Genomic DNA, 15,379 nt, shown 5'->3' with positions numbered 1-15,379 from the left:
CTAAATGGCAGATGACGTTTAATGTGAGCAAGTGCAAAGTGATGCATGTGGGAAAGATGAATCTGAATTATAGCTACGTCATGCAAGGTTCCACGTTACGAGTCACGGACCAAGAAAGGGATCTAGGTATCGTTGTTGATGATACGTTGAAACGTTCTGCTCAGTGTGCTGCTGCGGCTAAGAAAGCAAATAGAATGTTAGGGATTATTAGGAAAGGAATGGAAAACAAAAATGAGGATGTTATAATGCCTTTTTATCGCTCCATAGTGCGATCGCACCTCGAATAGTGTGTTCAATTCTGGTCGCCGCGTATCAAAAAAGATATAGTGGAATTAGAAAAGGTGCAGAGAAGGGTGACGAAAATGATAAAGGGGATGGGACGACTTCCCTAAGCGGAAAGGCTAAAGCGGCTAGGGCTCTTCAGCTTGGAGAAAAGGCTGCTGAGGGGAGATATGATAGAGGTCTATAAAATAATGAGTGGCGTTGAACGGGTAGATGTGAAGCGTCTGTTCACGCTCTCCAAAAATACTAGGACTAGGGGGCATGCGATGAAGCTACAATGTAGTAAATTTAAAATGAATCAGAGAAAATGTTTCTTCACTCAACGTGTAATTAAACTCTGGAATTTGTTGCCAGAGAATGTGGGAAAGGCAGTTAGCTTAGCTGAATTTAAAAAAGATTTGGACGGCTTCCTAAAGGAAAAGTCCATAGACCGTTAAATGGACTTGGGGAAAATCCACTATTTATGGGATAAGCAGTATAAAATGTTTTGTACAATTTTGGGATCTTGCCGGGTATTTGAGACCTGGATTGGCCTCTGTTGGAAACAGGATGCTGGGCTCGATGGACCTTTGGTCCTTCCCAGTATGGCAATACTTATGTACTTATGTACAAACCCCTCCCACCCTCAAAAAACATCTTTAAAAATATTGATTGCCAGCCTCTATGTCAGCCTCAGATGTCATACTCAGGTCCATGACAGCAGTATGCAGGTCCCTGGAGCAGTTTTCAGGCAGGTGGACCCAGCCCCATCCCCCCCTCACCTTTTACGTTTGTGGAGGAACAGCAAGCCCTCCAAAACCCACCACAAACATCTAGATGCCTCCCTTCACCCATAAGAGCTATGGTAGTGGTGTACAGTTGTGGGTAGGGGGTTGTGGGGGGGGTTGGGGGGCTCAGCACACAAGGTAAGGGAGCTATGTTCCTGGGAGCAATTTATGAAGTCTACTGCAGTGCCCCCTAGGGTGCCCGGTTGGTGTCCTGGCATGTTAGGGGGACCAGTGCACTAGAAATGCTGGCTCCTCCCATGACCAAATGGCTTGGATTTGGTCATTTCTGAGATGGACGTTTCTGATTTTCAGAGATTTTCAAAACCAAAGTCGTCCATGTCTAGGGACGTCCAAATCTAGGGATGACCAAATTTAAGGATTTGGATGTCCGTGACAGTATTTTTGAAATGAAAGATAGACGTCCATCTTGTTTCGAAAATGCAGGTTTCCTCGCCCCTGGATGGGGACGTTTTGCGAGGACGTCCTCATCAAACCTTGGACGTCCCTTTTGAAAATGCCCCTCTCTGTCTTGGAAGGATTTTTCTGTTGCTCTTAGAAGTGTGAAAGGCATTAGATGAGATTCAGGAATCTCTTAACATCTTTCTTATTTCATATATTTCTCTCTGTCTCTTAAACTTGTATCTGAGCTTTTGGTTTGTTATTCTGTTGAACTTCTTTGGGGATTCTTGGAGATTATATGTTACTGCCCCATCCCTCCCCCCACCTGTAATGTTTGTGGCTGAAACGGCGAGCCCTCCAAAATATTTCTTCCCTCAATGTATAACTAAACTGTGGAATTCATTGCCAGAGAATGTGGTAAAAAACAGTTAGCTTAGCGGGGTTTAAAAAAAGGTTTGGATAGCTTCATAAAAGAAAAGTCCTTAAGCCATTATTAAAATGGACTTGGGGGAAAATCCACTGCTTATTTCTAGGAGAAGCAGTATAAAATGTATTGAGATTTTCTGGGATCTTGCCAGGTATTTGTGACCTGGATTGGCCACTGTTGGAAACAGGATGCTGGGCTTGATGGACCTTCAGTCTGTCCTAGTATGACAACACTTATGTTACTTATCTACATATCTTGGGCTGGTTGTGTTTTCAGTATTTCTAATCTATTTCCCCAATGCAAACCTCCTTCCTCCCAACCCTCTTGTAACTGTGCATTGCACTCTCACACACATCCTTGGTTTTGAGAGTCCCCTTCTGTGTGAATCCACTGAGAAACATAAGAACATAAGCACCGCCATACTGGGAAAAGACCAAGGGTCCATCAAGCCCGGCATCCTGTCTCTGTAACCAATGATTTCTGGTACCAACACCTCAATGACTCATACAAGCACCCTCTCCCCTGCCTTCTCTTGTGAGTCACACTCAGGTGTGTCTCTAAAGTTTGCAGAAGAGGAAACGGGGTTCTGAGCAGCAGCTGCCAGTTTGGTTGTTCAAAAGTATCATGTTTCCAAAGCTATTAGTTTCAGAAGCAACTTTGATTGGAGCCATCTTATTAAAGTGATGGATGTCACTGGATCTTTTCTTTCCTCCTGGGGGTGTGAAAATATATCTCAAAGTCCTGGCTTATAAAAATATCTGCTTTATAGTGTCAGAGCTGTACAGACTCCACCATAGGGAAAATTAGCTTCAGCAGTTAATATTTTACACCATCTGATCTTCTGTTTATAACATGAACTCTTGGTTTCTTACCTGAACAGATCACTCCAGCATCTTCTGAATGGTCACAGTAAGGTATCTCCCATCCATAATATCCACAATCCCATAGAACTGATTCAGAACCAGCACATTTAACATAAGCCAGCCAAACTGGTCCTGAACCTCTACCAAAAGAGGCTTTTCCGGTAGCTTCAAGAGCAGATCCACATCCCAACTGTCTACAAACCACTTCAGCATCTGGCATATCCCAGTCATCATCACACACTGTCCCCCAGCGACCACTGTTTTTAATCTCCACTCTCCCAGCACAGGGACTTGGCCCTTGGACCAGCCTCAGCTTCGGAGCACCTCCTGGAGAGAGAGAGAGAGAGAGAGAGAGAGAGAGAGAGAGAAGAGCACAGTTAGAGGGTAAAGACATGAGAGACACCCCCTGGGGGGAATCACACAATGTACCATAGTCATCATGATGCGTTATCTCCAATTTCCCAGCCCATAACCCCACCCCCCCATCTTTAGGCTGATCAGTAAAGAAACTTTTATTTAGGAAGACATGAGCTTCTAAATCCTTAAATTAGGTACCTACATCTTTTGAGAACTAGCCTCTCGGGGCAAGATATTCAAAACAAACTGAAGACCTACATTTAGGGCCCCTTTTACTTAAGAGACAGAGGTGCCTATCCATATACAAAAAGTGTCTAATTAGAACTACTGCCTGGCTACCACATGCCCCGGCCAGTAATTCTAATTTTTATGTGCATCTGATACACGTGGCAGAAAATATTTATCATCTTCTACCATGTGGCGCTAACTGGAAGGTAATCAGCAATGTATGTGCGCCATGATTCCCACCTGGTTAACACGTGAGATCCTACCGCTAAGTCAATGAGTGGTGGTAAGGTCTCAGGCCCAAAATGGACATATGTCAATTTTTATTTTGCCGCACGTCCATTTTGGGCCAAAAAATAGGTCTTTTTGGCAGGCGCACTGAAAACTGGTCCGGCACGCATCCAATCCATGTGCCTATGCCAGCGCGGGCCATTTTTCAGAGCACCTTAGTAAAAGGAGCCCTCAGAATCCTAATTTAGGTTCATAAATTTGTCCCCTATTTTCAGCCAAACTTAGGAACCTAAGCACCTGAAATTCAGCCCATGGTGGACCTCCACAGGCTGAATCTAATCTAGACATTCAATGCCAGGTCATAACTGGGCAGTAATACTGAATAGATGGATCAGTCACAGACCCAAAGTTCTGCAGGTGCCAGTCAAGCTTGCTGTAGTGAAACGTGCATGTCTACTATTAGCGATATTGCATACCACTGGTCAATATTTAGATGCCAGCATCCACATTGCTAAGTGGGCAAAGATAGCACTGGATATGACCCAGTGACTGTATAACTGCTACTCCTCCCCAACTACAACCCCTGCACCCACCCCGGTGTAAACCACACAATGCCACACAGAGTGGGATTTAAGGGGGGGCAGGAGTCTCTGCTGCCCACTGAAACCACATTAAATAGTGGTTGAAAATCTACCTATGTTTGGGAGCGTAAAAGCCATTCCCCAGATTCCATAAGCATGTGTAAGTGCTATGAAAAGCTTAGCACAGAACTTTGTGAACACGTTTTACCAAATAAGGACATTTCTACATGCAAATTAATTATTTAAATAGATTTAACAAGCAATAATTGCCAATTGCAGCTAATTATAACTAATTTGCACCAACTGGAATTTGTGCGTGTACATGCCGTTAGTCATTATCCTATAACGTCTGTGCAATGGCAAGGTGGGAGTGGCAGTGGGAGGGGCATTGGTGGGACGGGCTGTGCCTTGGATTAGCCCTACAATCTCTATAGAACAGTAGCATTGCTGTTCCTAACCAGAATCAGTCAGACGCTCCCGTTTACACCTGCCCTAGACCAGGCGTAAGTGTTCACTCCTAAAGTTATGCCACAGTGCACAATTTTGCTACATGCAACATTAAGACAACAATTGGCTTTATCCCAATTGATCTTAGCATTCACCTCAGGACATCCCTTAAGTTCCTGCTTCACCCTCATGCAGGACCTTAAAATGAGGTGCAAACCTTGAGCTGTATTTGTGCTGCAGGAACCTATTCAATGCCTTTAGTTTGGCAGAAATTCTAGGAGTCCCTACTGCCACCAGCCAGTGATGACACTGTTACATTTCACATTATCTGGAGGGTTTTATGATGACATCAGGCAAAGCAAAGTACAGCCAACTGCAATAATAGAAGCCCTCCCAACACCAGAGCCTATAATGATAATCTAAAAGCAGAAGGGGCCTTGTAGTACCTCTAACAGGTGGAGCCAGTAGTAAAGTCCAAAATCCTAAATTTTGCAGCACCAACAGGACCCAGGTTATGGAATAATAACCACTACATTTAGGTCCTCAGGCATCCCCTGACATCCAACCCAGAACTACTTAGACCTGAGAATATTAGACGTGAGTCTACTGTATTCTGTTCTGCCCAATCTCCAACCATCGCCAAAAACAATGAATGAAAATGACACCTCAGCATCTGCAGGGATTTCGATCAGGATATCACCAGCACGGGTGTGAAATAAAAACCCTTTCTCCACAACAGCAAAGATATTAAATAAGAGAGCAGATAACAATGATTCCTGGTAGCGAAGCTGATTCATCCACTCCTATTTCCAACTTCTGTGCTCTGCCGAGCACTCCAACTATGTCTGTGATATGTCCAGTGTGCACTGGTGGATCAGCAAAATATTACAGTCAAGGGTATCCAAGCCATAAATGTTCAGTCCACTTAGCTGCTCTTTAATTCTCTTTATAGCAACTCATTTCCTTAATATATCACAGTCCCCCCTTTTAAAGTGAAGGAATTTCCCTTAAAGTCCTCCCTCCAGTGATTATTTCACATTTGATGGTCTTATCATTATTACCAACTGGACTCACCATTGTCATTTCTTGTACCAGGTCTTGTGTTCTGAGGTAGCTCATTCTCTGGTTGATTCCTAGACCCACTGCTCCCTGTGAGATCTTCTAGCAGAGCCGAGGTATTATCCGAAGCTACAATAGAAGTACTGATTTACTTCTATCATAGCTTCAGATAATAATAATCCCATACAGTGCTGTGTCATTGTTAGCCCTGGAGAATAATGTTATCTCATGGATTTCAGGTACTTTATGCAACTATCAGTGATATTCCTGTACAGGGTAGCTGGAGAGATTAAATAGGTACCACATGGATGACAGATTTGGAAGTTGAAGACACAAATGTAAATTTGAGCTTTTATATATTTATTGATAAGAGTTAACATGCTTATTTTTCACAACCTGCCATTTGAAAATTACATAAAATACAATAGAATACAATAACATTAGAAATATGATATAAATGAAAGATAATATTAAATATAAATAACATTAAATGAAGAATTGACTTCATCAGGAGAGGGCTGAGTACCTCAATCTATTTCATTTCCTCAGATCATGCTGAGCAGATGACACTGCGTTTTTTTGATGGCTCTCGGGCTCATTTTCGAAAGAGAAGGACGCCCATCTTTCGACATAAATTGGAAGATGGACGTCCTCATAGAAATGTCCAAATCGGTATAATTGAAGGCCGATTTTGGACATCCCCAACTGCAATCCGTCGCAGGGACGGCCAAAGTTCAAGGGGGCATGTCGCAGGCGTAGCAAAGGCAGGACTTGGTTGTGCCTAACACTTGGACGTCCTTCACCCATAATCGAAAATAAACAAGGACATCCTTGATGAACAGTTGGACATTTTCACCTAGTCGTATTTTTCTTATGACCAAAGGCACAAAAAGGTGCCTGAAATGACCAGATGACCACCGGAGGGAATCGGGGATGACCTCCTGTTACTCCCCCAGTGGTCACAAGCCTCCTCCCACCCTCAAAAACATCTTTAAAAATATTGATCACCAGCCTCTATGCCAGCCTCAGATGTCATACTCAGGTCCATGACAGCAGTATGCAGGTCCCTGGAGCAGTTGTCAGGCAGGTGGATCCAGCCCCATCCCCCCTACCTGTTACATTTGTGGAGGAAACAGCGAGCCCTCCAAAATATTTCTTCCCTCAATGTATAACTAAACTCTGGAATTTGTTGCCAGAGAATGTGGTAAAAACAGTTAGCTTAGCGGGGTTTAAAAAAGGTTTGGATAGCTTCATAAAAGAAAAGTCCTTAAGCCATTATTAAAATGGACTTGGGGGAAAATCCACTGCTTATTTCTAGGATAAGCAGTATGAAATGTATTGAGCTTTTCTGGGATCTTGCCAGGTATTTGTGACCTGGATTGGCCACTGTTGGAAACAGGATGCTGGGCTTGATGGACCTTCGGTCTGTCCCAGTATGACAACACTTATGTACTTATCTACATATCTTGGGGTGGTTGTGTTTTCAGTATTTCTAATCTATTTCCCAGGTGCAAACCTCCATCCTCCCTACCCTCTTGTAAGTGTGCATTGCACTCTCACACACATCCTTGGTTTTGAGAGTCCCCTTCTGTGTGAATCCACTGAGAACATAAGAACATAAGCACCGCCATACTGGGAAAAGACCAAGGGTCCATCAAGCCCGGCATCCTGTCTCTGTAACCAATGATTTCTGGTACCAACACCTCAATGACTCATACAAGCACCCTCTCCCCTGCCTTCTCTTTTGAGTCACACTCAGGTTTGTCTCTAAAGTTTGCAGAAGAGGAAATGGGGTTCTGAGCAGCAGCTGCCAGTTTGGTTGTTCAAAAGTATCATGTTTCCAAAGCTATTAGTTTCAGAAGCAACTTTGATTGGAGCCATCTTATTAAAGTGATGGATGTCACTGGATCTTTTCTTTCCTCCTGGGGGTGTGAATATATATCTCAAAGTCCTGGCTTATAAAAATATCTGTTTTATAGTGTCAGAGCTGTACAGCCTCCACCATAGGGAAATTTAGCTTCAGCAGTTAATATTTTATACCATCTGATCTCCTGTGTTTGACGAATAACATGAACTCTTGGTTTCTTACCTGAACAAATCACTCCAGCATCTTCTGAATGGCCACAGTTGTGGTTCTCCCATCCGTTATGTCCACAATCCCATAGAACTGACTCGGAACCAGCACATTTAACATTATCTAGCCAAATTGGTCCGGAACCTCCACCAAAAGAGGCTTCTTTGGTAGGTTCAAGAGCAGATCCACACCCCAACTGTCTACAGACCACTTCAGCATCTGGCATATCCCAGTAATCATCACACACTGTCCCCCACCGACCACTGTTTTTAATCTCCACTCTCCCAGCACAGGGACGTGGCCCTTGGACCAGCTTCAGCTCTGGAGCACCTCCTGGAGAGAGAGAGAGAGAAATAGCACAGTTAGAGAAGAGAGACACCTACCAGGAAGCATCACACAATGTACCATAGTCATCATGATGCGTTATCTCCAATTTCCCAGCCCATAGCCCCTCCCCCATCTTTAGGCTGATCAGTAAAGAAACTTTTATTTAGGAAGACATGAGCTTCTAAATCCTTAAATTAGGTACCTGCATCTTTTGAGAACCAGCCTCTCTGGGCAAGATATTCAAAACAAACTGAAGACCTACATTTAGGACCCCTTTATTTAAGGCACAGAGATGTCTATCCAAAGACAAAAAGTGTCAAATGAGAACTCCTGCCTACTGCATGCCCTGGCCAGTAATTCTAATTTTTACGTGCATGTGATATTTGTTATTTTCTACCATGTGGCGCTAACTGGAAGGTCATCAGCAAAGTATGTGCATCATGATTCCCACCTGGTTAACACGTGAGACCCTACCGCTAAGCCCAAAATGGACATGTGTCAATTTTTATTTTGCTGCATGCCCATTTTGGGCCAAAAAGTAGGTATTTTTGGCAGGCGCACTGAAAAATGGTCCGGCACGCATCTAATCCATGTGCCTACACCAGCGCAGGCCATTGTTTGGCACACCTTAGTAAAAGGAGCCCTCAGAATCCTAATTTAGGTTTATAAATTTGTCCCCTATTTTCAGCCAAACTTAGGAACCTAAGCACCTGAAATTCAGCCCATGGTGGACCTCCACAGGCTGAATCTAATCTAGACATTCAATGCCAGGTCATAACTGGGCAGTAATACTGAATAGATGGATCAGTCACAGACCCAAAGTTCTGCAGGTGCCAGTCAAGCTTGCTGTAGTGAAATGTGCATGTCTACTATTAGCGATATTGCATACCACTGGTCAATATTTAGATGCCAGCATCCACATTGCTAAGTGGGCAAAGATAGCACTGGATATGACCCAGTGACTGTATAACTGCTACTCCTCCCCAACTACAACCCCTGCACCCACCCCGGTGTAAACCACACAATGCCACACAGAGTGGGATTTAAGGGGGGGCAGGAGTCTCTGCTGCCCACTGAAACCACATTAAATAGTGGTTGAAAATCTACCTATGTTTGGGAGCGTAAAAGCCATTCCCCAGATTCCATAAGCATGTGTAAGTGCTATGAAAAGCATCTCTTATATCTTTCTTATTTCATAAATTTCTCTCTGTCTCTTAAACTTGTATCTGAGCTGTTGGTTTGTTATTCTGTTGATCTTCTTTTGGGATTCTTGGAGATTATGTGTTACTGAGCTATTTCTGTGGCTTTTACTGACCTTTGAAATGATGACTTGTTACACCTTTCTGGAATCCAGGACAGCAATAACTCCAACTTCAGTTCCAGAAGTGGTATTGTCATCTACACCATAGTCTGTTTTTTATTTTTTTATCTCCTGTGAGCTTCCCTTCAAGTCTCTAATTGTAGATTAGTAAATGATATTTTTCTTGAGTATTGTGCCTTGTCCCCACCTCCTAATTGTGGACTAAAATAGGATAATATACATTTTTTCTTTTGACAAATTGTAAATGTAAGTGTTTTGCTCTATTATACATTTTTCTGTAACAAGATTATTCTTGGAAGTGTAGAAAAAAAACATTTGTTACACTGCCATATCTGAACAAATAAGTGAGGACAGTTTACATAAAATCTAAAAAAAATACAAAAAAAAAAGAAAAGAAAAAGGAATTCCATTAAGATAGGAAAGACAACAGACAAAGAAGAGGAAACTAAACTAAAATTAATAGTAAACATAGAGACAACCCTAGCAAAGAAAAACATCGCTGATAACCTACACCAATAGAAAAATAGTACGTCTTCAGTTTACATTTCTTGAAAGAGGGTTCAGGGGTGGGGGGGGGGGGGGGGTAGATCATTCCAGAGCTTAGGACCAAGAAAGTAAATGACGGAGTGTCGTGTAGTTTCCAAGTGAGCTAATCTTGATGTGGGAAGGACTAAATATATTTATTGAAAAGAATTTATATACTGCCTAATTTTAACAACCTCTCATTTGAAAATCATGTAGAATGTATTTATTTATTCACATGGTCTTGACATACAAGCAGTCAAAAAAAAAGTAAAGGGGAAAAAGTTAGAATAAAGGGAGAGAAATGACATTCAGAGGAAAACCAGGGGAAGGGAAACCAAGCAAGAGGAAAGGAAACAAAACAGGCTGCAAATTGTTAAGAAGGGGAGGGTTATAACTGTTAAAAGCACATTTCACCAATTTTAAAAAGACTACCCTGGCTCCCTATTGAATACCAAATACAATTTAAAATCATGTGTATGATTTTTTAAATAATAATGGGACAGACCGAAGGTCCATCAAGCCCTGCATCCTGTTTCCAACAGTGGCCAATCCAGGTCACAAATACCTGGCAAGATCCCAAAAAAGTTCAATACCTTTTATGTTGCTTATCCCAGAAATAAGAAGTGGATTTTTCCCGAGTCCATTTAATAACGGACTATGGACTTTTCCTTTAGGAAGCCGTCCAGACCTTTTTTTAAACCCAACTAAGCTTACCGCCTTTACCACATTCTCTGGCAACGAATTCCAGAGTTTAATTACACATTGAGTGAAGAAACATTTTCTCCAATTTGTATTAAATTTACTACTTTGTAGCTTCATTGCATGCCCCCTAGTCCTACTATTTTTGGAAAGCATAAACAAACGATTCACGTCTGCCCGTTCCACTCCACTCGTTATTTTATAGACCTCTATTTTGGATGTTCAATCACACTATATGATAAGATCAAATGAGCTCAGGAATTCGATATTTTATATAGCAGTTCCTGTGTTATGGAACAAATTACCGCTAAGACTGAGAAGGATTCGGGACATGAGAGAGATCAAAACAGAACTAAACTCTCTCCTCTTTGTACAGGCAGATGAGAGGGTGGCTGGGTTGTGTTTGATATTGTAGTTATTATTTTCTTCTGATGGGTGTTTTTTATGTCTTTGAAGGTCTTATTTTTTTATGTATTTTGCGATTTTTATATTATAAATGTATGCTTTGTGATCCGCTTAGAACTTTTGAATTGTGCGGAACTTAAGTTTTTAAATAAATAAATAGCTGTGAACTCCTCCCAAACAAAAACAAACAGCAGAACCAGAAATAAGCCCCCAAATGCTTATATCTCTTATTATAGTACAAGGGCCTGTGTATATTTCTACAAATTGTATATTTTTCTTACAACTTTGTAATTCTTTATATTATTACTATGTAAGCCACATTGAGTCTACCATGTGTGGGAAAGCGCGGAGTACAAATGTAATAAATAAATACATAAATAAAAATAAATAAATCTATTATATTGTAAAAGTAACCTTTGGTTATTTCACATATTACTTATTTGCTGTACTATTTAAAACACTACAATAGCGAGAGAAGGTATCAGAAGCCCTAAAGGTCCCAAGACACATTACAGAATTAATATCACAGAGAGACGAGATTAACCCATCCCTTTGTACAGAAACTCCCTGGTGTTTACAAGCTGGTCCCATAGATGATGGACCCAAAAATAATTCCCATGAAATTGGAGATAATATTGATTGATTGATGTTAATATTCTCTACTCATCAGCTGAGATTGAACAATTTACTGTACCTTGGGTTCCAGAGAGATAAAGGATTAAAAGCCAGACCACTGGAGAGGAAAGATGTCCCACCACTGTCATCCTGAGTACTTGACCATTAACGGCACTGCAGTGATCAAAGGTCAAATATTTCCCTGGTGTCTTCTACTGCTAACAACTGATCCCCTGCTAAGATTGCAGTGACCACAGCTCGGGGATCTCCGTGAGGTCTTCTACACCTGACAAGAAAGCTCAGAAGGAGGTTCAGCACCCCCTTGGGTTCATCTGCTGTGTATGAGCAACTGAGAGGAGTGTCAGAGTCTCAAATACTGACCGCAACGTAACAGTAGCAGCCAATGAGAAATGTTCTTGCCTTTTTTGTAAGATATTGGAATGAAATACTTGAAGTTTCCCATATGCAAAATGTCCAATAAAAATTCAGAATAAGCAACATAACCATATATGATTTTTGCTCTGCCTCTGCTGTGCCTTTACATCTGGTTTGGTTCTTATATCAAAAAAGCATCTTCCTCTCTTTAATACACTGTGTCAGATGTACAGGTGTGCTGTCCGTATCTCAGCACTTCTGTTAAATTAGGCCTGGAAGGATGTGGTGGTGGTGAAATGGTGGGCACAGGTGTTACCTTTTGGTCACCAGCTGAATCCAAATCAATCAATAAACACAAATAAATAAATAAAGAGTCTATCCTCTCAGATGTTCATCCATTAATACATCTGCATATTCTTTTATCCATCCATCCATCCATCTATATATCTACCCATTCATCCATCCAGATATAGCTATGTATCCATCAATGCCATCCTCCTTATATTGTTCTTACATTGTGCGTGCGTCTGGTAGCGCTATACAAATGCTATTAGTAGTAGTAGTTCTTCAATCCATTCATTATCTATTAATCAATCATTCAGTGTCCATGTCTCTGCTCATAAACCATGCATTCATCATTATTTATCCATTGAAATATCTTCTGTATGCTCACCCATTAACCCTTGATCCATTCATCTATTCAAGGTTCCATTGATTGACTCATCCAAACATCTGTCTATCATCTATTTATCCATCATTCAGTGTCCTTCAATCATTTGGCATCCAATAATTGGACACTTTAACATCTCCATATAATCCTCCATATTATTTATTCATCAATCAATCAATCAATTCATCATCTGATATCCATCAAGCCTCCTTCAAGTCCTGTAGAACTGATGCATCTCTACCTGTCCATTCACTGATTCATTATTCTAACTTCCAAGTGCCCAGGGCAGGATTACGTCAAGCTCCATCTCTGATCGTCTTCAAATCTAAGCTAAAAGCCCACCTTTTTGATGCTGCTTTTAACTCCTAACCCTTGTACACTTGTTCAGAACCCTTATTTTATCATCCTTACTTTAATATTCCCTTATCTCTTGTTTGTCCTGTTTGTCTGTCCTAATTAGATTGTAAGCTCTGTCGAGCAGGGACTGTCTGTTCATGTTCAAGTGTACAGCGCTGCGTACATCTAGTAGCGCTATAGAAATGATAAGTAGTAGTAGTAGATTACGCAAAGCCCAAATATGTAAAGATGGACCTTTCAGACATCTGTATTTCAATAGCTGCCAAAGCAGATTTCTGATTTGGTGAGTCAGCTGCTGGCAGAAAGAAGAGTGAGAGAGGTCTGAACGTTCTCCCCACACTCTATGCCATGTACCCAATCAGCAGGAACAGCTGGCAAAACAGTGTTTCGATCTGGCTGATTCTTCATCTGCAATTTTCCTTTGTAGTCAGAACTTCAAGGGACCCTGATTATGGGAGTTCTTAAATGTGTTTGTCTTATGATGAGGGAAATCAACGTGCTTGTTTACATAGGGCTCATGAAAGGGTTAACCTTGCTCTGCATGCATTACTCTAAATACTTTCATCCTCCTCCATTCATCCATTGTCCTTAAATCCAGAACAAATAATCTGTCCAATGCTCATCCATTCATCATTCATATCTGCCGCTCATCCAGTCACTCCTCAATGACCACTATCCCCTGTAGATCCTGCGATGAATGATGAGGCAAACCAGCAGGAAAACAAAGTGGGTGAAACTGGGCCAGACTAAGATATGATACCAGGAGAAGTATCTATGGACATTTAGAAAAACATTTTAAAAGCTTAGATTTGTATCTGTGTTGTACAACCCTTCAGTGCGTTAAACATGATGTCAACAACCCTCCACAACATCTGGGACTGTCACCCTATCACGCCTACTGTTACACCATGCAATGGCTTTAATTAAGAAACTAGAAGCCCAAAAGACCCAACTCCCACAATCAGAAACCAATGGGGCCAGACTTGCACAGTGTGAGAAAAGATTCAAAAGGGAAATAAACTATTTGAAGGCAAAGGTTTCACTGAATTGAACAGTCTTTAGGCTTCATTTAATGGATGGGACGTCTGCACTTTCAGAAGTGTCTTCATTAGTGAGTCTTATATTGCCTGATATTATTAAGTCAACTCTTCCGATGTACGTTTCCCCAATGTGGTCATGCCACATGAACTTTATCTTACCATGACATCACCTTGTATTTGTTCACACCGGAGCCTGCAAAGGCCTCTCCGGTACTATGTAAGCCACATTGAGCCTACAAATAGGTGGGAAAATGTGGGATACAAATGTAACAAACAAACAAATAAATAAATAAATAAATAAATTATTGCTTTGTATTTTTCTTCTTTTTCTTGATCTATATAATTATTTTATCTTATGTAAACCACCTAGAGCTCCTGGTTTAGATGGTATATACATAAGTTATTATTATTAGCATTATATTATTATAGTATGCCCTGGATGTGATTGTGCATGTATGCTGATATGACTGTGTATGTATGTTGGTGTGTCTATGTGTATATGTGTGTATGGATGGATGTTGGTGTATCAGTGTGTATTTTTCAAGTCTACAGCTCTATTATGTGCTCCTACACCTTGTGGTTTCATCTTTCTATTGCAGAACACCAGAGACAGGAATCGGTGCCTCGGTGTCTATGTGCAGGAAGGTATCTTTGGTTTTGGGCGGGTGATCATTTCCCTTCCAGATGTTACTTTTATAACTTACTCATACTCATTGAGGGAGAAGATAAAATCTTTACAAGCTCAATGGGGAGCAGGTGCAGAAGCAAAGGCTGCAGGAAAGGAGGTCCCATTGCTAAAATCATTTCAACAAAATCACCGCAGTTTGCACTTTAGCTGTGTCTGTGCTTAAGAATTTAAATAAGAACATGAGATCACCCAAGAAATGTTCAATCTCATTAGAGCCAGACGACGACAGACAGGACATGGTTGTGGTTGAATTCAGGGCAGTCGCAGTCCAGGAGCTGTAAAGCTTTGCCATGCAAAATGCTGTCTGCCTGGGCCACCACTGACCCTAGTCTGCTGGTGCCAAACTGATGGGACAGGAGTGACTGGGGATCACTCCTGACCAGTGACGAGCAATCACTAGGTGAAGAGGAATGGGGAGATTGAATGCATATTCTTACTAATTCAGGGACTTAATGAATCTTTCTCTCTTAGACCGATTTTAAGAAAAGGAATCCAACCGGAACATTAGACCTTGTGGAAGCTGTATGACACTGCAGATAAATTTAAATAAAATTCAATTTCTGATGAATCTGCTGTCTCTGGGAGCTTTTTATTGTGGACTATGCTGTTATTCATATTAATTCTTGCAGTGTGCAGTTTTTCACC

General features: G+C 41.4%; 1 protein-coding gene across 1 annotated transcript in view; it reads right to left on the bottom strand.

The window, feature by feature from the left end:
- LOC115458232 (deleted in malignant brain tumors 1 protein-like) overlaps positions 1–14,838 on the bottom strand; it is a 71,192-nt gene extending 56,354 nt beyond the window's left edge. The window contains exons 1-3 of the mRNA XM_030188092.1: positions 14,751–14,838; positions 7,728–8,045; positions 2,748–3,065 (exon numbers count right to left, since the gene is read on the bottom strand). Coding sequence (XP_030043952.1) covers positions 2,748–3,065; positions 7,728–8,045; positions 14,751–14,838 — 724 coding nt within the window. The remainder of the gene's footprint in view (positions 1–2,747; positions 3,066–7,727; positions 8,046–14,750) is intronic.
- Between the last annotated feature and the right edge of the window lie 541 nt (positions 14,839–15,379).

This window comes from Microcaecilia unicolor, chromosome 14 (genome assembly GCF_901765095.1).
Source record: "Microcaecilia unicolor chromosome 14, aMicUni1.1, whole genome shotgun sequence".
Taxonomy (NCBI): domain Eukaryota; kingdom Metazoa; phylum Chordata; class Amphibia; order Gymnophiona; family Siphonopidae; genus Microcaecilia; species Microcaecilia unicolor.
The sequence above is the reverse complement of the archived record's forward strand: the minus strand, read 5'-3'. Positions and strand labels throughout refer to the sequence as shown.